General features: G+C 57.6%; 1 protein-coding gene across 7 annotated transcripts in view; it reads left to right on the forward strand.

Moving 5' to 3' along the window:
- Window positions 1-1977: 1977 nt before the first annotated feature.
- Window positions 1978-21277, forward strand: part of LOC101135276 (putative L-type amino acid transporter 1-like protein MLAS) — a 49055-nt gene continuing 29755 nt past the window's right edge. For 3 of the 7 annotated variants that reach the window (XM_063699549.1, XM_063699550.1, XM_055365476.2), the window contains exon 1: window positions 1979-2619. In XM_063699549.1, the coding sequence (XP_063555619.1) occupies window positions 2082-2619 (538 nt within the window). In that variant the 5' untranslated portion in view covers window positions 1979-2081. Of the gene's footprint in view, window positions 2620-18476; window positions 20881-21277 lie in introns of those variants that run through there. The other 4 variants (XM_055365482.2, XM_055365483.2, XM_055365481.2 and 1 more) reach the window with 3 other exon arrangements.

Raw genomic sequence — 21277 nt, forward strand, 5'->3', positions numbered from 1 at the left:
CAGGTGCACCACCACCATGCTGGGCTAGTTTTCGTATTTTTTGTAGAGACGGGGTCTCCCTATGTTGCCCAGGCTGGTCTTGAACTCCTGGGCTCAAGAGATTTTCCCACCTTGGTCTCCCAAAGGGCTGGCATTACAGGCGTGAGCCACCGTGCCCAGCCTCCAAGTCATCTTTGACACGCAGAGCACGCCTGAGAGCAGCAACAAGACTAACGTTGGGGCCAAAGCTAAGAAGTGGGGCGGAGCCTCCCTGGTGGCCGGTCGTCAGCCCAGTGCCTGAAATGCATGCAAAGTCTATTTTTATTTTGCGTAGTTGAACCTAAGCAAAAAATCTGGCCCTACAATCTCTAACCTTGCTCCTAACTGGCACCTACCCTATTGCACAAGAAGCTATCTAGGGGAGGACTCAGTGAGCACTCGGTGAGTTTGCCCAGCCATGGTGGTACTGTCTCCTTCCCTCTGCAGGCACAGCGGGAAGAATAGGGCGGATGGAGGGCTCTCTGCACCTTCCACAGCCAGCAGCGTGGACGGCAGATTACAAGTTAGTATCTGTGCGACCTCCGCACTCCCCTGCCGGTGGCTGCCTGGGCTGCTGAGATTTCGCTTGGTTTTATCACTGCAGAGGAATGCCCGCCATACCGGGGGGCGAGCAAGGTCCGGAATGACAAGCCGTGGCATTCCTCAGCCGCCCCCTCCCCGGGGTGGGGCCTGGACATTCCTGGCTGCAGCTAGAGGTCCCAGCACGACAGGGATTCTGACCCCCCCTCCACCACGGCTATTGTTCAGAATTCTGTGGATTCCAGAGGCATCTGCCCAGCAGACTGTCTTGCTGTGAACACCCAGCTCTGCAACCGGTGTTTGCGTGTTTGCCCTGGGAGGCTGAACGCTCACCCAGAACAAAGGCCTCCCCACATGCCTGCTGTGAGCTTCCAAGGACTCGTTAGGACACACGCCAAGGAACCCCGGGTGGGGGTGATACCGAGGAGCTTCCTCCCTGACCCACACACACCCTTTGAACAGGTCTTTGGCTGCTCACCAGTCTGGTCAATCTCGGGGCAGTATTTATATTCCTTCCCGTTTCCAGGCCTAGGAGCCTTGGCATCCTGCTCTCGCCTCTACCTGAAATTACCTCTCAACCCTTTTTAGCTAAGATGCCTCTCGCATTCCCCAGGAATAACAAGCTTTAAAGCCCCTTCACACTGAAGCCTGCCTTTGAATTCCCCAGCTAGATTTGGGGGTGGGGGTCTTATGGCTCCCGGTGAACCCCCGGTTCTGTTGATTAAATTGAGCTCAGGCAGATTGCTGGCTTCCCAAAGCCCTGTGTTATTACTGCTTCTCAAAGCTACGGGCACCGGATCGCCATCTTTGGCAAGATTCTTTTGGGATACAATGAGAATTACTGGGTGGCCTCGGTTCGGTTCTTCCCTCGTCTCAGTTCGCGGCTCATCAGCCACATTGATGCAGCCCCCAGGCTGGAAGGAGGCTGCAGGAGCTTCCCCTCAGGTCATCCTCTCATCCCTCCCCCGTGCCCCAGGAGCTGGTTGTGGGGGCGGTTCCATCCCCTCGGCCCATCCGGGACAGGAGACTAGGTTCCCTTCGGGGGGTACCCCAAACCCCATCCTTGGCCTCAGGCCAGCCCTGGTGCACTGCCCGCTCCCAGGCTTGACGAGAGGCTGCGGGCCAGTGGGTGAAGGGGCTCGCCCTGACTGCCAGGCCCCGCCCAGGCGCACCCGGGAGGACGAGCTGGGATGATGCGGGCGCCGGGGGGGTAGGTCGCGAGGCCGGGGTCTCCATGGCGCAGGAGGACGGGGGCCTTCGAGGACCACGCGGGCCTGGGAATCGCCTGCCAGGATAGGCCGGACGACGCACGTGCTCCGAGCTGGGTCGAGGGGGCGGGGCTGAGGGCCGCCGCCGGGCCACGGGGCGGGGAGGAGCCGCGGACGGTGGGCGGGGCCAGCGGGCCGGGGCCTAAAAGGCGGCGCGGGCGGGGTTCCTGACGCAGCTGCGGGCGGCGAGCGGCGCGCACAATCCTCTCTCGGCTGCGGCTCCCGGGTGTCCCAGGCCCGGCCGGTAAGCAGAGCATGGCGGGTGCGAGCCCGAAGCGGCGCGCGCTAGCGGCCCCGGTGGCCGGGGAGAAGGAAGAGGCGCGGGAGAAGATGCTGGCCGCCAAGCGCGCGGACGGCGCGGCGCCGGCAGGCGAGGGCGAGGGCGTGACCCTGCAGCGGGACGTCACGCTACTCAACGGCGTGGCCATCATCGTGGGCGCCATCATCGGCTCGGGCATCTTCGTGACGCCCACGGGCGTGCTCAAGGAGGCAGGCTCGCCGGGGCTGGCGCTGGTGGTGTGGGCCGCGTGCGGCGTCTTCTCCATCGTGGGCGCGCTCTGCTACGCGGAGCTGGCCACCACCATCTCCAAATCGGGCGGCGACTACGCCTACATGCTGGACGTCTACCGCTCGCTGCCCGCCTTCCTCAAGCTCTGGATCGAGCTGCTAATCATCCGGCCTTCATCGCAGTACATCGTGGCCCTGGTCTTCGCCACCTACCTGCTCAAGCCGCTCTTCCCCACCTGCCCGGTGCCCGAGGAGGCAGCCAAGCTCGTGGCCTGCCACTGCGTGCGTGAGTACGGGGCGCGGGCCGGGGATTGGGAGGTCGTAGTCCCTGGGTCCCTGCATCCTTGCATCAATCACTACGCCCCTGGCTCCCACATCTCTACATTTTTGCGTTCCTGGACCGTCCCGGCCGTTCTAGGCTAAGGTCATTGGTCCCAGAAACCACGTGCGTTTCTTTCATTCATTCTTTTACACTTCTCCCCACAGGCTGGGAATATCTTCAGTGACGGGGCAGCAGGGTCCCTGCCCTGCCCTTCGGTGGGCATTTCATTCCCCCACTTAAGCGGTTCAGGCAAGTGCCAGCCTCCCGTTGGCCCCGCTGAGCAATACTCCCAGCCTCTTGCGTGGCACCCACGTGGAGTAACTGAGCAACCGGTTTATTGTTAAAGCTCCGATTGCTGACTGGTTGGTGAAAAGGAAAATTGCAGTTAAAAAGAAAATTATTCATTTCTGCTCTCCACACCAGCTCGTCAGGAATCAGTGACACGGGCTGACTCATAAGAAAACAGTAGTAATAAAATCGTGTGCGGGTAGTGACTGGTGCTGGTTTAGGCTAAGGGATCCCCCCGAGGGTTGCCCAGTAGTGAGAGAGCGGAGCTTGGCTGCAGATTCAGTCTGTGATGCAGTGAATGGACGTGCGGGTCCCAGGTTACTCTGGGAAACAGCCATGGGGCTCCTGTTTTGGTGGGCATGGTGCTGGTGTGTTCTTCACCAGGCCAGAGAGAACTGCTTTTCAAAATAGTTTTCTTTTCTTTTTTTTTTTTTTGAGATGGAGTCTTGCTCTGTCGCCCTGGCTGGAGTGCAGTGGCGCGATCTCGGCTCACTGCAAGCCCCGCCTCCCGGGTTCACGCCATTCTCCAGCCTCAGCCTTCCGAGTAGCTGGGACTACAGGCGCCCGCCACTACGCCCGGCTAATTTTTTTTGTATTTTTAGTAGAGACGGGGTTTCACCGTGTTAGCCAGGATGGTCTCGATCTCCTGACCTTGTGATCCGCCCGCCTCGGCCTCCCAAAGTGCTGGGATTACAGGCGTGAGTCGCCGTGCCCGGCCTCAAAATAGTTTTCTTGTGGGATTTCGGGGAAAATCACTTGTACCAGATACCACATGATTTGGTTGGGTGGCGTGGGAAGGCGGGTCTTGGCAATTCTCAGGTTCATCCCATGGCAAGGATCGGCCTGGATCTCAGTAGTGTGTGTACACATTCAAGGTGGGAAGGGTTAATTTATAGTTGGGGTCTTGAGCCATGAAATCGGGGGAGTGGCTTCTGACTGGCAGGACCTGTTGGCGCTGTTTTCTGCCACACCGTACTTTGGGGAGAAGGGGGAGGGGGAGGCATTTCTTCATAAACGTGAGAATGCCCCGAGGGCAAGACTCAGCAGGGCTCTGTGTGGTTTCTCTGAGGCACCAGGCAGGTCAAAGCCTGGAAAAATCGTAGTAGGACAGGAGTGGGGAGAGCCTGTGGCTTCCAGCTGGGCGTTGGACATGTGACCCACCTGTGTGTGTGGCGAGTATGTGTGTATGTGTTGCTTTTTTTTTTTTTTTTGGAAAGTGATTTTCAGTAACAGAAAGGGATGTGCTCTCTGCAAGAGTGAATCTATTCTTGCCCCTGTGTGTAAGGCAAGAAGGCAAGAAGGAGAAGTTGTGTCCTCTGAACAGGCAGACCCTGCTGAGAGAGGGAGGTGTGTTGGGGTTCAATCATTCTGGTGGGAAAAATATTAGAGATAGTTATAGAAATAGACACAAATCGCTCTCCCTCTCCCCCTCCCCCTCCCCCCCCTCCCCTCTCCCCCTCCCCCTCCCCCCCTCCCCTCTCCCCTCTTTCCACGGTCTCCCTCTGATGCCGAGCCGAAGCTGGACAGTACTGCTGCCATCTCAGCTCACTGCAACCTCCCTGCCTGATTCTCCTGCCTCAGCCTGCCGAGTTCCTGCGATTGCAGGCGCGCACCGCCCCGCCTGACTGGTTTTTGTATTTTTTTGGTGGAGACGGGGTTTCGCTGTGTTGGCTGGGCTGGTCTCCAGCTCCTAACCGCGAGTGATCTGCCAGCCTCGGCCTCCCGAGGTGCCGGGATTGCAGACAGAGTCTGGTTAACTCAGTGCTCAATGGTGCCCAGGCTGGAGTGCAGTGGCGTGATCTCGGCCCGCTACAACCACCTCCCAGCCGCCTGCCTTGGCCTCCCAAAGTGCCGAGATTGCAGCCTCTGCCCGGCTGCCGCCCCGTCTGGGAAGTGAGGAGCGTCTCCGCCTGGCCGTCCATCGTCCGGGATGTGAGGAGCCCCTCTGCCTGGCTGCCCAGTCTGGAAAGTGAGGAGCGTCTCTGCCCGGCCGCCATCCCATCTAGGAAACAAGGAGCGCCTCTTCCCGGCCGCCATCACATCTGGGAAGTGAGGAGCCTCTCTGCCCGGCCGCCCATCGTCTGAGATGTGGGGAGCACCTCTGCCCTGCCGCCCAGTCCGGGATGTGAGGAGCGTCTCTGCCCGGCCGCCCCGTCTGAGAAGTGAGGAGACCCTCTGCCTGGCAACCGCCCCGTCTGAGAAGTGAGGAGCCCCTCCGCCCGGCAGCCGCCCCGCCCGAGAAGTGAGGAGCCCCTCCACCCAGCAGCCACCCCGTCTGGGAAGTGAGGAGCGTCTCCGCCCGGCAGCCACCTCGACCGGGAGGGAGGTGGGGGGGTCAGCCCCCCACCCGGCCAGCCACCCCGTCCGGGAGGGAGGTGGAGGGATCAGCCCCCCGCCCGGCCAGCCACCCTGTCCAGGAGGTGAGGGGCGCCTCTGCCCGGCCACCCCTACTGGGAAGTGAGGAGCCCCTCTGCCCGGCCAGCCGCTCCGTCCGGGAGGGAGGTGGGGGGGTCAGCCCCCCGCCCGGCCAGCCGCTCCGTCCAGGAGGGAGGTGGGGGGGGTCAGTCCCCCGCCCGGCCAGCCGCCCCGTCCGGGAGGGAGGTGGGGGGGCCAGCCCCCCACCCGGCGAGCCGCCCCGTCCGGAAGGGAGGTGGGGGGGTCAGCCCCCCGCCCGGCCAGCCGCCCCGTCCGGGAGGGAGGTGGGGGGGTCAGCCCCCCGCCCGGCCAGCCGCCCCGTCCGGGAGGGAGGTGGGGGGGTCAGCCCCCCGCCCGGCCAGCCGCCCCGTCCGGAAGGGAGGTGGGGGGGTCAGCCCCCCGCCCGGCCAGCCGCCCCGTCCGGGAGGGAGGTGGGGGTTCGGCCCCCCGCCTGGCCGGCCACCCGGTCCGAGAGGTGAGGGGCGCCTCTGCCCGGCCGCCCCTACTGGGAAGTGAGGAGCCCCTCAGCCCGGCCAGCCGCCCCGTCCGGGAGGGAGGTGGGGGGGTCAGCCCACCGCCCAGCCTGCCGCCCTGTCCGGGAGGGAGGTGGGGGGTCAGCCCCCCGCCTGGCCAGCCGCCCCGTCCGGGAGGTAGGTGGGGGGGTCAGCCCACTGCCCAGCCTGCCGCCCTGTCTGGGAGGGAGGTGGGGGTTCGGCCCCCCGCCTGGCCAGCCGCCCCATCCGGGAGGTGAGGGGCGCCTCTGCCCGGCCGCCCCTACTGGGAAGTGAGGAGCCCCTCTGCCTGGCCAGCCGCCCCGACCAGGAGGGGTGTGGGGGGGGTCAGCCCCCTGCCCGGCCAGCCGCCCCGTCCGGGAGGTGAGGGGCACCTCTGCCCGGCCGCCCCTACTGGGAAGTGAGGAGCCCCTCTGCCCGGCCACCACCCCGGCTTGGAGGTGTACCCAACAGCTCATTGAGAACGGGTCATGATGACAATGGCGGTTCTGTGGAATGGAAAGGGGGGAAAGGTGGGGAAAAGATTGAGAAATCGGATGGTTGCCGTGTCTGTGTAGAAAGAGGTAGACATGGGAGACTTTTCATTTTGTTCTGTACTAAGAAAAAATTCTTCTGCCTTGGGATCCTGTTGATCTGTGACCCTACCCCCAACCCTGTGCTCTCTGAAACATGTGCTGTATCCACTCAGGGTTGAATGGATTAAGGGCGGTGCAAGATGTGCTTTGTTAAACAGATGCTTGAAGGCAGCATGCTGGTTAAGAGCCATCACCACTCCCTAATCTCAAGTACCCAGGGACACAAACACTGCGGAAGGCCGCAGGGTCCTCTGCCTAGGGAAACCAGAGAACTTTGTTCACTTGCTTATCTGCTGACCTTCCCTCCACTATTGTCCTGTGACCCTGCCAAATCCCCCTCTGCGAGAAACACCCAAGAATGATCAATAAAAAAAAAAAAGAAAAAAAAAAAGAAATAGACACAAATCTTGGAAGGCCAAGAAGTTGGCATAACTTTGGTAATTAGCTCTGGCTGAAGGCGGCCTGATCCGTTTACCTTTAGTTAAACAAATAAACATAGTAATAAAAGAAAGGCAGAGTAGTTTACCTAGCTAGCTTGTTTACGCATATAATCTTAAGACCCTGGGGGCTTAAATGCTTTTTACTCGGGAAGTCCACAATGTCTGTTACACTCTAATGGTGTTGACTCAAGCTTTTGTTAATTAATCATACTGAATAAATGCGCGTCTGACTAGCTGATCAGGGCCAAGTAGCAACTGTTTACAGGACTCAGCAGGGAGCCTATAAGTGGCTGGGACCCTCAGCTGGACTGGCAGAGCAGAATATCTGTGTGTCTGTACTTTATTCATCTGTCACGGGGTCACGGGTCTGTAAGGGACAGACTCCCTGCAGCTGGTGCCCCCTCGAAAGGAGTGCTGTCGCAGAGGTGGGCTTGGCTGAGGCTGGTAGAACTCCAAGCTGATTCTCAGGTCATTCTGACTTCAGCTCGGAGAAGGGCAGTGGATGTCCCAGGAAGGGAGACCCTGCCCTTGTAGGGGGACTTCTGACAGGTACAGGGGGCAGCCTGGAGCCCGGACCAGTGGGCAGGATGGGCGCTCCAGGGTGTGAAGGAGAGGCTGGGCGTTTGATCTGTGGACATTGTTCCTGGAGCAGTGAAAAGCCATAGAAAGTGATTTATTTAATTTAATTAATTAATTAATTAATTAATTTTGAGACGGAGTTTCGCTCTTTTTGCCCAGACTGGAGTGCAATGGCACGATCTCAGCTCACTGCAACCTCTGCCTCCCGGGTTCAAGCGACTCTCCTGCCTCAGCCTCCCGAGTAGCTGGGATTACAGGCATGCACCACCATGCCTGGTTAATTTTGCATTTTTTAGTAGAGACAGGGTTTCTCCATGTTGGCCAGGCTGGTCTCGAACTCCTGACCTCAGGTGATCCGCCCCCCTCGGCCTCCCAAAGTGCTGGGATTACAGGCATGAGCCAGTGTACCCGGCTGATATATATATATTTTTAAATGATCACACATAAGGTTGGGTTCCAGAATTTTCTGCTTAGGAAGGGAAAGGGCACCTTTTACCCCCTTAGTCCTTGAGCCTGATCCTACGGAAGGTACAGTGGCTTTTGGGTCTGGATCCTCAGCCCTTGGGCCTCTGAGGCTGCCTTGGGAGAGGGTACGGATTTGAGAACAAGGTTCTCAGTTTTGCTGGCTGTCTTTTCAGTCGCTCAGGCACGTCCCACAGAAAGTTTCTTTTTGTGAAATAATCGTGTGAAATGGGTTGGCCTCGGTGCTTAGAACCATCCCACTGACGGGGAGTGGAAAAAATCCCTTGCTTGTCAGTCGGGTTAGGAGATGAGGTCCTTTCACGCGTGTCTTCATGTTGGTGCGCTTTTCACTGGTCATAAAGGTGAGAGGAACCAGCTCCATGTGTCTCTTTCTGGATGGCCATATGGAACTTGGCATGACAGTAGGGTTGTGTGGGTTATTTATTGCTTGACAAAGACTTGGCAGCGTGTACTGGAAATTCAAGCGATGCTGGGTTTTATCAGAAGGCGCAAAGGCTGGAGTTGAGATTCTGGCTGGGCCTGGATTTGGTTTGGGCAGTTTATCTGACCTCCCTGGGCCCCAGCTGGCTCTGCATAGTGAGTAGGGTAGCATCTACTCAAAGTCCCGGCCACAGCTGTGGACCGGCACTGGCCCAGGCGAGCTCTCAGTAAGTGGGAACTCACAGGTTCAGAAGATGCTGTGGGCCTCAGGGGCTTCCACCTCCAGGGAGGTGCTCTCAGAAGAAGGGCCCGATGGGCTCACCGCATCGTGGAGAAGATACCCCGGCTCAGTCTCAGTCAGTTCCCCAAGCGCATAGGTGTTCGGGAAGTGGCCTGCAGACAGCTCCTCCATGCCTTGAGAGTAGAAGTAGCCCCCTCCTGTTTCCCTGTCCCAGTTGGGTGAAGCATGGGAGCCTGCTGGGACAGTCCCAGGCGTGCCGTCACGCAGGGGCAGGCCGTCCATCGGTCTCGCGGGACTCTGGCTGCGGGTGGCTGAGGACACCTGGCCTCATGGGAGACGGTGCCAGGGTCCCTGGAGTGAGGTGGGTCTCCTCCCAATGGCTGTCACTCCTCAGCAGATTGGTGTGGGCGGATGTGCGTTTAGGAACCTGTGAGCTGAGACATTGTCCAGCTAGCATGAGGCCAAAAGCAACCAAGGCTTTGAGAAATCCACCTGGCCCTGCCGAGCCTGTTTCTGGCTGTGGAATGGGATTTGCCCCAGTGCCAGGTGTCTGGGAATCACAGGCCTCCGTGTGTGAAGGTGCCAGTTGCACGGGCTGTGACCGTCCCTCCATGTGCTGGTATCTCCTGCTCACTGTGCATGTTGAGCAGCCCTCAGCCTCACTGTCTTCTCCTTTGGCAAAAAGAAAGGAGCAAGGGAACAAAGAGAGGGAGGGAAGAGCCAGAGACAGGAGCCAGGGTTTCCTTTAGTCTGGAGCTCTGGGTGCAAGATGATGTCACCCACCCACACTCGGCACAGGCCCAGGGTCGGGGGGCTGTGGGTGGAAGTAGGAATCGCCACAACTGTCTCTGAGCCCCTCCCTAAAGGGTGAAGGGTGTAAGGGGTGGGTTTTGATGGCTGTGGGCTTAGCTGTGGTCAGTGGACTCAAAGGCCAGTTGGCCAGTTAGCAGTGACCAGAGAGCAGAGGGGGCCTGTGTGTGTTTTCCCCCAGGGTCTTCAGGCTGCCTGGCTGCCTCTATCCGCCCCCCTGGGGTGTCCAGCACCCCCCTGGGGTATCCAGCACCTGTAACCTGTAGCCCCGCTTCTCACTCCAGGCCTGTTCCAGGGCCCCCCCGGGGTATCAAGCACCTGTAGCCTGTAGCCCCACTTCTCAGTCCAGGCCTGTGTAAAACCTGGCCCCGGGTTGGGTTTTGGGATCCCTGCACCCCTCTATCCCCAACCCCCCACAGCTGGGACCCTGGCTCAGCTAGCAAAGGTTCTGCGTGTTTAAGGAGCTGGGTGGGCCCCAGAGCTCAAGCCGTGGGCTCATTGCAGGCGGCAGCCCCAGTGATTAGTGCTGAAATCCGACTTTCCCAGCCAGACATGAAAGTGCCGCCGGCGCCTGGGCAGGTCACACTGCATCACGGGATTCGGGGCAAGGCCATAGGGCGAGTTCACAGAAGCACATGACCTGAGCCACACAGGAGAGCCTAACGGGCACTTCTGACCCTTTTTTCTTGGGTCACAGACCTCTTTCATAATCCAGCAGAATGTGCAGAATCTTGCCCAGGAATGTGTACCAGCCGCCTTCACACAGAAGGGTGGGCTGCGCAGACCCCAGAGGGCCCAGGCCAGGGTGAGAGCCACCCCCTGGAGAGGGGTGTCCAAGGTAGGGCACACGCTTGCACCACTTCTTGGCACCTCTTGGCCACCACTTTCCACTCCAGCCTTTGAAGCCAGTGATAATCCCCAATTTACAGCTGGGGAAACTGAGGCAGGAGTGAGCCAGGAGCCAGGGGCCACAGTGCCCACCTCTACACTGAGGCCACCGTTTGTCATCAGGCATAGGGGAGCACACAGCACGCCTGGGGAGTCTGGTGGGTGCCAGGGGTCTGGGGAGGTGTCAGCAAGACTAGGTGGCCCAGTTGGCCCAGGTAAGGACACAGGTGGGTCAGAGGCTCATCTGTGTTCCCCAGCAACCCCTAGGGGCTCTTCGCGCTCCTCCACCCTTCTCCATCCTTCCCAGACTCACATCCAGGTATCCTGGACAGCCACAGGGTTCTGCCCCCCAGTAGGCCTGGCCCTCCCTGGAGCATCACCTGGATGGCTGGCCATGGGCAGGCCTTGCCTGGCCCGTCTGCAGGGACAGGGCATGTGTATGCACGCAGATTGGTACTGTGTGCCCGCGCGCTCCCCAGAGGCCCTGTGGCAGCACCCCCTTCCCACCGCTGCCCTTTTCCAACAGGAGGGCCCCCCCGCAGCGTCTCCTTCCCTGATCGTGGCCAAATCCTGAACTCTCCCTCTGGAAGGCGGACCCTCTGGGGTGGCCACAGCTCGTGCCCTCCGGGAGCGTGGGAGGCGTCTCTTTCTCTGCATCCCTGGCCGTCAGACCGCCCCAGGTGGGGACCATTCTCTGGCATTGCCCGCCCCTCTCCTGCCCTAGGATTTGCCCACTATGTGAGGAATGAGCACCAACTTCCTATTCCGGGCCTTGGAGCATGACGCCCACAAACTCGATCCCTGCTGAGTCATCCTGACCTCGGGGTGGGCCAGCATCTGTCACTGCTGAGACACTATATGTGTGAGCTGCTTGTTAACGAGAAAGCCAGACTCTGTAAAATATTTGAAGGGATTTATCTGGAGTCAAATGTAAGGACCAAGGCCTGGAGGCCCTGAGGACATGTGCCTCAGGGGGTGGGCCACAGCTGGAGTTCATACCTTGTACAAGGACAGAAGTTACAGGCAGACATCAGTCAGTACATGAAAGGTATTTGTTGGTTCTGCCGAGAAAGGCGGGACAACTCCAAGGTGGGGATGGGCTTCCTGGTCAAAAGTGGGTTCAAAGATTTCTTTATTCTTTATATATATATGTATATATATATATATATATATTTTTTTTTTTTTTTTTTTGAGATGCTTTTGTTACTCAGGCTGGAGTGCAGTGGCGTGATCTCAGTTCACTGCAACCTCCGCCTCCTGGGTTCAAGTGATTCTCCTGCCTTAGCTTCCCGAGTAGCTGGGACTACAGGCATGCACCACCATGCCCAGCTAATTTTGTGTTTTTAGTAGAGACGGGGGTTTCACCATGTTGGTCAGGCTGGTTTTGAACTCCTGATCTCAGGTGATCCGTCCACCTTGGCTTGCCTCAGCCTCCCAAGTAGCTGGGATTGCAGGTGCCTGCCACCACCATGCCTAGCTAATTTTGTATTTTTAGTAGAGATGGGGTTTCTCCATGTCGGTCAGCCTGGTCTTGAACTCCTGACCTCGTGATCTGCCCACCTCAGCCTCCCAAAGTGCTGGGATTACAGGCATGAGCCACTGAGCCAGGCCAAGATCTGTGTTTGAATGTTAGTGCTGGTCAGCTGTACCTGAATTCCAGAGGGAGGGGGTATAACAAGGCCTGTGTGACCCTTCTTCCCATCATGACCTGAGCTCGTTTTTCAGGTTAACTTTGGAATATCCCTTTGGCCAATAGGAGGGGTCCCTTCAGTCAGTTAGGGGGCTTAGAATTTTATTTTTGGTGTACGTGCTCAAACTGCAGCTGCTACAAAACCAAGGCCACGGTGACCCTGGGGCCAGTCCAGCTTTGTCCCTGTGCTCTCGAGCTGCTGGAGGCCAATGCAGGATTCTGCCCACAGCTCACATGTGTGGCTTCAGAGCCTGAGGGTTCTTGGGGCTGTGTCTTCACCTGGTACCGCGTAGGGGCCCTGTGAGCTGAGTCAACTGGAAGAGCCCAGAGCCTCTGCAGAAGGCCTGAGCAGGGCCCGGGCACTGTCCCTGGAGCTCTGAGTCCCTCAAGCTGTGTGGCCCGGAGCCAGGCGCTTGACTTCTCTGGCGTTTGCTTCAGAGCTGGGAGCCTGGGGTGGCGTAGGTCTTTGGCAGGGGTCAGGTAGGGGAGGGGCCAGCCAGGAATCAAACATCCCTGACAGGTGAGGGGGCAGGTGAGGAGGGCAGGGCAGGAGCCCCTGGAGCACTTGTGCAGCAGCATCTGGACTGGTGCAAGCCCTGAGATGGCTTCAGGTCCTGCTCAGAGCTAAGGGCTCCCCGTCACCAGGGATTCTTCCATCACTGCACCTGCAGAGCCCATTGGGATTGGGGAGAGGCCCTGGCCTTAGTTTGGAACAGCTGCATCCGCCTGTCGGGTGTACAGGCTGTGCACTGGTTAAGCCTGAGCGCAGAGTCTGTTCAATGAGTTCATTGTGTGGTATTTGCTTCCGCTTGCTGTTGAGTTGGACTGGCCTGGACGCTGGCCAGGAGCCCAAGTGGACTTGGTGCTTCTCTTTGACAGCCAGGATTGAAAAGCCCAGTCAAGTGGGCAGAGCACGAGGGTGAGATTTAGGAGACCTGGATGTCCTCACTTTGCCGCCCAGGAACTGCTGTGTGACTTTCAGCAAGTGGGACAACCTCTCTGAACTATGTTTATACCAGCTATAAAATGGAGGTGTTGGATTGGCTGCCACAAGTGTCCTCCACCTCCACAATACCGTAACTGGAGCAGTTTTTCACTCCTTTTTCTTGTTAGCATAACTGTTGGAGCTATAGAGGGTTTGGAGTGGGGTGTGGGTTTCTGGGCCACAGATGTGTGAGGCTCCGCACTTAGCCAGCAGTGGCAACTCCTTATCGCTGGTGCCCACGGCTTCATCTGTGCCCTGAAGATACTAGTGCTGCGGTGACTGGTCAGATTCATGGTGATGCTTTCATGGGGCGCCGTAAGACATGTCCGCGAGGTATTTCGCCCATGCAATGGGAGGCAGTGTTCCAGTCTGTTGGAGACAGGAAAGGGAGGCTCAGTCCCTGCGAAGGAACTTGCCCGAGTTCACACAGCATTTCAGCACCGGGTGGCCTGGCTTCAGAGTTTCAGAGGGAGGGGTGGCCCTTCCTGTCGGTCCTGGGGGTCTCCTGGAGTCAGGACCCTTGGGAAACCCAAATCCACCAGGACGCTTGCATCAGGAGAACCTGACCACATGAGAAGCTGCCCTTTTCCGGTTCTCCTGCTTACCCTCGACTTGGGGTGTCGGCAAATTTCAGAGCTTGCCAAATCTGCATCTTCCTGGCCTGTTTAAAATGAATGTGTCAGCCCCATTCTGGACAGCAGCTGACACCTCCTCCCCCGTGCCAGCCAGGACAGTGTGGTTGGGCGTAACTCAGCCCCGGTTAAAAATGGAAAAAAGTACAAAGACGTGTTCAAGGCCTGGTGACAGAATTTGAAAATGTGACACCAGCCTGTTAGTAATTTGTTTTCACAGAAACCTGATTCAACACTGAGCAGACAGGTGGGGCCAGGGCCTTGGGATCATCTCTGTGCTTGCCCAGGGACATCTGTATGTCTGGCCCAAAGGGGGCGCCTTGTGCTCTGCAGAGACTGGACATCAAAATTGAGCCATTATAAGCAGACCATCCTGGCCAGGCACGGTGGCTCACTCCTGTAATCCCAACACTTTGGGAGGCCAAGGTTGGTGGATCGCCTGAGGTCAGGAGTTCAAGACCAGCCCGGCCAACATGGTGAACCCTTGTCTCTACTAAAAATACAAAAATTAGGTGGGCGTGGTGACAGGTGTCGGTAATCCCAGCTACTGAGGCAGGAGGCTGAGGCAGGAGGCAGGAGAATCACTTGATCCCCGGAGGCAGAGGCTGCAGCTACTCGGGAAGTAGAGGTGAGAGAATGGCTTGAACTCAGGAGGTGGAGGTTGCAGTGAGCCAAGATCACACCATTGCACTGCAGCCTGGGCGACAAGAGCGAGACTTCGTCTCAAAAAAAAAAAAAAAAAAAAAAAAGGAAACACTGCCTTTGCTTCCCTGCCCTGGAACTGCTTCATTTTCCTTGGGGTTTCCAGACCATTTTTACCTCTCTCTGTGGCCATCAATGGCGGGGAGGCGGGTGGATCTGGAGCCGGCATGGGCAGGCTCAGCATTCCAGCCCATTCTGGGGTGAGGTTGGCCTTGGGTGAGGACAGGGGTCACTGGGTCAGACATTCATTTTCTGGAGCCCAGGGCGGTGACGTGTCCATCAGGGAAGCACGCGCCTGTGCTGGGGGGTGCTCCCTGGACCAGCAGCGTCGGCCTCCCTGGGACCTTGTTCTGTGCAGATGTGTTGTCTCCCTCTCCCCTGACCTGCCTGATCAGAAGCTCTGGGTTTCCATCCCACTCCCCCACCACTGCTTTTACAAGTCCCCCCAGGGGGTGACACGGGAGATGGTGGGGGCTGTCTATCAGTGGATAAGGTGGGGGCTGTCTATGGTGGGGGCTGTCTATCAGTGGATAAGGCGGGGGCTGTCGGTGGAGAAGGCGGGGGCTGTCTGTCGGTGGAGACGGCGGGGGCTGTCTGTCGGTGGAGACGGCGGGGGCTGTCTGTCGGTGGAGACGGCGGGGGCTGTCTGTCGGTGGAGACGGCGGGGGCTGTCTGTCGGTGGAGACGGCGGGGGCTGTCTGTCGGTGGAGATGGTGGGGGCTGTCTGTCGGTGGAGAAGGTGGAAGCTTGTACTCAGAGCAGGGGATATTTAGACTTGAAGGGGCCAGGGAGGAAGGTACTGGTTCTACTAAGCCCCATGTTCACTGGGCAGCCACTAAGTTAGGGACCGTGTGTGTACCGAGTGGATTCCGACAAAGAAGCTGTCTCAGGAGCCCCAGCCAGCTGCAGAGGGGGGCCCAAGCTCCAAGGCTGGGTGTCAGGTTTGCCAGGTGCTGGCTCCGCTAGGGGCTGCAGGCTGCGCTGGGCGGGACTGGGCAGGGCTGGTACCTGTGCCCGGTGTCAGGCCAGCTGTAGTTGCAGTGGTCAGCTGCCGCTCTCTGGCCCCGTGCGAACTGCTGTGCCAGGTGCACCCTGGGGGACCAGGCTGCCTGGGCTTCCTGGAACTGGTGAAGCTGCTGCCACTTCCTCTATGCTGTCTCCAGCAGGCAATTCTGGGTAAACGATCTTCATTTGCCTATAAAGCTGCACAGCGCACAGGCCTTGGACCGTTTCTGCCCCAGCCCCAGCATTGGCCCTTTGGACAGACTGAAACCATGCGCAGAATGCACCCTGTCATTACAAATGACTCCTGGAGGCAGTCTCCGGGGGCCTGGCAGGAGCACCTCTATTTCTGTTGGGTCTGAAAATGACAGACCAATCGCTTGAACCCGGGAGGCGGAGGTTGCAGTGAGCCGAGATCGAGACATTGCCCTCCAGCCTGGGCAACAAGAGCAAAACTCCATCTCAAAAAAAAAAAAAAAAAAAAAATCTTCACAAATATAATTTGTAATGGCTGCAGAAAATTTCAGCTCTGAATGTACTGCATCCTAATCAGTTTCCTATTGTTGAGCATTAGTATAGTTTCCAGGTGTTTTGTTTTTGTTTTGCTATTAATAAGTAAAACTGAGATGAATACTTCTGTATCAATCTTGATCCTTATTTTAGATAATTTCCATTTCATTCCTCCCATTTCTTGAGTGCTTCCTATGGTCAGGTGCTGTGCTGTGTGCTGAGTATGGAGGAGGTAGGCTGAGATAGATGTGACCTTTGCTCTTGCAAAGCTGATATCCTAAGGGTTGGACAGATGCTAAATGTGCAAAGAAACCCAATACTTGCAGATGGTGCTGGGTACCACTAAGGAAAGAAATAGGATATGTGACAGAGTACCTGGAAAGGGCACTGGCCAGCTTTTATGGGTAGGGAGGTCAAAGCAAACCTGTCTGGAGATGAGACAGGCCAGGAAAATCAGGGCAGGGGCCAGAGTAGGGCAAATGTGGTGCCTAGAGCCTCATTTTTTTTTTTAGACGGATTCTCGCCCTGTTGCCCAGGCTGGAGTGCAATGGCAGGATCTCGGCCCACTGCAACCTCTGCCTCCCAGGTTCAAGCAATTCTCCTGCCCCAGCCTCCTGAGTAGCTGGGATTACAGTACAGCCTCAAATTTAAGGAGGGACTCACTCACAGGATTGTGCAAATGCAAAGTTGGCTTTTGCATGACCCTGGGAGTAGGTGCCTCCTTAAATTTTGCACCCTCAGCAACTCCATCACCTGTCACTTTGCTAGTCCCAACCCTGATGGGAACAAATGCAGGGAAGGCATTCCAGATGGCGGGAACAGCAAGTACAAAAATCCAGAGGCCAGAAAGGCTTGGTGTGTTTCAGGAACAGAAACTCGGTTCCCATGACTGAAATGGAGTAGGGAAATCCTAATGGAGCCAGAGAGGCAGAACCACCAAAAGGAAGAAGAAAAAAATGTTGGAAGTTATGAGAGTTGCTCACATTTGATTCATTTGATTAATTTTATTGAAATGGAGTCTCACTCTGTTGCCCAGGCTGGAGTGTAGTGGCACGATCTAGGCTCACTGCAACCTCCACCTCCTAGGCTTAAGTGATTCTCTCACCTCAGCCTCCCAAAGTGCTGGGATTACAGGCGTGAGCCACCATGCCCCACCTGAAGCAATTTCTTTGTTGTCTTTTTTTTTTTAACTTCTCCCATAGAAATAATTAACCCTCAAAAACACTCAGTGTTGACAAAGGGTGGTGTGAGGACACAGAAAGTATCAGACTATCATTGGCAGAAACTTCCTGGAAAGCAACTTAACAGTCTGTATCCAAAGACTTAAAATCATTAACAGCCTTTTCCCCAATAACTCCACTTCTCGGAATCTATCCTAAGGAAATCTGCCACAGCCAGAGTGATTTTTTCCGTCCCCTTAAGAAATGGTCTCATCCTGTTGCCCAGGCTGGAGTGCAGAGGCACCATTATGGCTCACCACAGCCTGAAACTCGTGGGCTCAAGCGATTCTCCCACCTCAGCCTCCCAAGTAATTGGGATCACAGCCATGCCTCCACATCCATATGCCTAGTTGGATAATATTTTGACCAATAAAGAAAAAGAGGGCCAGGCGCGGTGGCTCACGCCTGTAATCCTATCACTTTGGGAGGCCGAGGCGGGCGGATCACGAGGTCAGGAGATTGAGACCATCCTGGCTAACACGGTGAAACCCCGTCTCCACTAAAAATACAAAAAACAAAATTAGCTGGGCTTGGTGGCGGGCGCCTGTAATCCCAGCTACTTGGGAGGCTGAGGCGGGAGAATGGCTTGAACCCGGGAGGCAGAGCTTGCAGTGAGCTGAGATTGCGCCACTGCACTCTAGCCTGGGCGACAGAGCGAGACTCCTCAAAAAATAATAATAATAAAATAAAAAAATAAAAAAGAAAAAGAAAGGTAGTACCAGAGATTGTGTCCAGTTGCTCAAGCAATTTCTAACTTGTCTAATTTTAAAAATTTTTAAATTTTTATACAAAATTAGCCGGGCATGGTGGCATGTGTCTGTAATCTTAGCTACTTGGGAGGCTGAGGCAGGAGACTCACTTGAACCCGGAAGGCAGAGGTTGCAGTGAGCTGAGATCACACCATTGCACTCCAGCCTGGGCCACAAGAGTGAAACTCCGTCTGACAAAGAAAAATTTAATATTTTTTTTGTAGAGATGGGGGTCTCACTATGTTGCTCAGGCTGGCCGATAACTCCCAGGCTCAAGGATCTTCCAGTCTCAGCCTCCCATCACTGGAATTACAGGCATGAATCACTTCACCTAAATGATTTTTTTTTTTTTGAGACAGTCTTGCTCTGTCACCCAGGCTGGAGTTCAGTGGCACGATCTCGGCTCACTGCAACCTCTGGCTCCTGGGTTCAAGCAATCCTCATGCCTCAGCTTCCCCAAATAGCTGGGACTACAGGCGTGCGCCACCATGCCTGGCTAATTTTTGTATTTTTTTGTAGAGACGGGGTTTCACCATGTTTGTCAGGCTGGTCTCTTGACCACCTCAAGTGATCCACCCACCTCGGCCTCCCAAAGTGCTGGGATTACAGGAGTCAGCCATCCATGGTGCCCCGCCTTTTCTCTTTCTTCTCCTCCCTCCCTCCCTCCCTACCCTCCGCAGCCCAGCCTGGAGTGCAGTGGCAGGATCATAGGTCACTGCAGCCTCCACCCGCTGGACTCAAGTCATCCTCCTGCCTCACCCTCCTGAGCTCCTGGGACCACAGGCACGCGCTACCACGCCGGGTAATTTTTGTAATTTTTGTAGTCCCCATCATTTAGAACTGGCAGGATCCTCCCTTAGTGAGGGATTGGTGGCCATAAGCAAGGAGCCCAAGGTGGAGGGGATATGCATGTGTGTGGAGGGGTCAACTCCTCGTAATCTTCAAGTACTTTTGGTAACAATTTTTAATTGCACAAGCGATATATAAAGACATTTTCTTTGCAACATAAAATGATAGGTTAAGACTCCTTATGCAGATAAGGTTTAGACACTTGTTTAAGGAGCATCCTGGCCCACCTTTTAAAAAATGTGTATGCATTCACGTTAGGGAATTTTTTTCCCTGGGGCATGGGGCATGTCATGGGGTAGACAGTCAGGTACGTCTCCTCTACCCAGCTGATTCTCTTTTTTTTTGGAGACGGAGTCTTGCTCTGTCGCCCAGGCTGGAGTGCAGTGGAGCGATCTCTGCTCACTGGGAGCTCCGCCTCCCGGGTTTACGCTATTCTCCTGCCTCAGCCTCCGGAGTAGCTGGGACTACAGGCGCCCGCCACCACGCCCGGCTAATTTTTTGTATTTTTAGTAGAGATGGGGTTTCACCGTGTTAGCCAGGATGGTCTCGATCTCCTGACCTCGAGATCGGCCCGCCTCGGCCTCCCAAAATGCTGGGATTACAGGTGTGAGCCACCGCGCCCGGCCTTCTCTCTTTTCTCCTTTTCTTTCCTTTCCTCCCTCCTTTCCTTCCTTCCTCCCTCCTTCCCTCCCTCCCTCCTTTCCTTCCTTCCTTCCTCCCTCCTTCCCTCCCTCCCTCCTTTCCTTCCTTCCTTGCTTCCTTCCTTCCTTTTTCTTCCCTCCCTGCTTTCTCTCTCTCTCTCTCTTTTATTTTTTTGAGACAGAGTTTCACTCTTGTTCTCCAGGCTGGACTGCAATGGTCTGATCTTGGCTCGCTGCAACCTCGGCCTACTGGGTTCAAGCGATTCCCCTGCCTCAGCCTCCCAAGTAGCTGGGATTACAGGAGCCCTCCGCCATGCCCGGCTAATTTTTGTATTTTTAGTAGAGGTGGGGTTTCTCCATGTTGGCCAGGCTGGTCTGGAACTCCTCACCTCAGATGATCCCCCCACCTCGGCCTCCCAAAGTGCTGGGATTACAGGCGTGACCCACCGCGCCTAGCCCCCAGCTTCTTTCACCAGCAGAAGGCGGGCAAGCCTCAGGGTGAGAGGACTTCAAAGCACATTTCACATTGCAGAGGACAGGGTTTGGTGGTCGTGGGTACTCCCTTCCCTTCCATCGTTTAGTTTTTTTCATTGGGAAGAAATGGTAAAAGGTGCTAGGACTCGATGGGCACATTTCGGGTGGAGGTTGGGAAGGTGGATATCCACCTGTCGATCTTACTATTTTCACTTTCCACCCCGCCCCGTAGAAAGTGGGAAAACTGGCACACGTGAATCCAAGGGCACGCCTGTGTGCGCGCGCACCCCAGGGCACCAGCACCCCCCCCCCCCCCCCCGGCAGGTCCTTGATTGGACGCCTGTTTACACCTGACTGCCCGGCCCTCCGGTGCTTTCCGGGAAGCGTTTGGGAGAAAAGTGTGTGGCCGCAGTAGTGGAGATCCCCTGTCTTAGGATTCGTCACCGCTACGCCCAGACCTCTTCGCCGTCCAAGAGCCTGGGGCCGTGGGGGGCGGGGCGGCCTGCTATCGGCCCCGCCTCTCTCGGCCCCGCCCGGCCGACAGGACCCGCCTCTCTCCCCAGGCCCGGCGGGGCCGACCCCGCCTCTCGCTCCCAGCATGCCGTGCGACAGCGGCGGCGCGGCGGGCGGAGCCGGGAAGCGGGGAAGCAGTGGCCGTGTGAGCGTGAGGAGCTGCCGCCACCGCCTGCTCCTCGTCGTCCTCGTCCTCCGGGGCCCCGGCGACGTGGGCCGCGCACGGCCCTGGAAGAGACGTCGCCTCCCCTTCATCCGCCTCTCTCTCACCGCGCCGCTCCCGCCTCCTCGTCCTGCGCTGCGGGCTCAGGCGGAACCCGGAACGGCAGTCCTCTTTCCCCGCCCGCCGCCGCCTCCTCCTTCTCGGCTTCCTCCTCAGCCCCGGGCCGGAGCGGGGTGTTGGCGGCGGCCGGTTCGGGCGGCGACTCGCGCTTCTCTGGGCGGCGGCGCTTGGCCATGTCGTGTCGGGGAAGGTAATGAGCCGCAGAGCCCCGGGGTCTCGGCTGGGCGGCGGCGGCGGCGGCGGCGGCGGCGGCGGCGGCGGCGGCAGCGGCGGCAGCACCAACGGCACCAAGTATTCGTGGAGCTGGAATGACTGGCAACCCAGGTGGGTGACCGGCCCGGGACCCCGCCCCGACCTCCCGGGCTCCGCCTCGGGCGGGCCGAGGCCTAGGCCCTCCACCCCCGGGAGCCGGGCGCGGCTTCCTGGGTCTCCTCCGCCCCGGCTGGGGGAGGAAGGCCGCGGGGAGGCGAGGCCTAAGTGCCTCTCCTCTCCCTGCTTGTTCAGCCCGGGGCTGGAGCCGAGACCCGGGGCTCCCGGCGGTGGCACTGGCCTAGGGTCGGGACCAGGAGGTGAGAAAGAGGCGGGGGTGGGGGGGCGGGGGGCATTCCACTTACCGCCTCCCCATGACCCCCGAGTTGGGAGATCCTGAGAGTCCAGGACCCTCCCTGTTACTCATTCACTTTCTCGGTTCCCCAGTCTTTCAGCCGCCACGTGAGAGCTC

The sequence above is a fragment of the Gorilla gorilla genome, chromosome 18 (assembly GCF_029281585.2).
Source record: "Gorilla gorilla gorilla isolate KB3781 chromosome 18, NHGRI_mGorGor1-v2.1_pri, whole genome shotgun sequence".
Taxonomy (NCBI): Eukaryota; Metazoa; Chordata; class Mammalia; order Primates; family Hominidae; genus Gorilla; species Gorilla gorilla.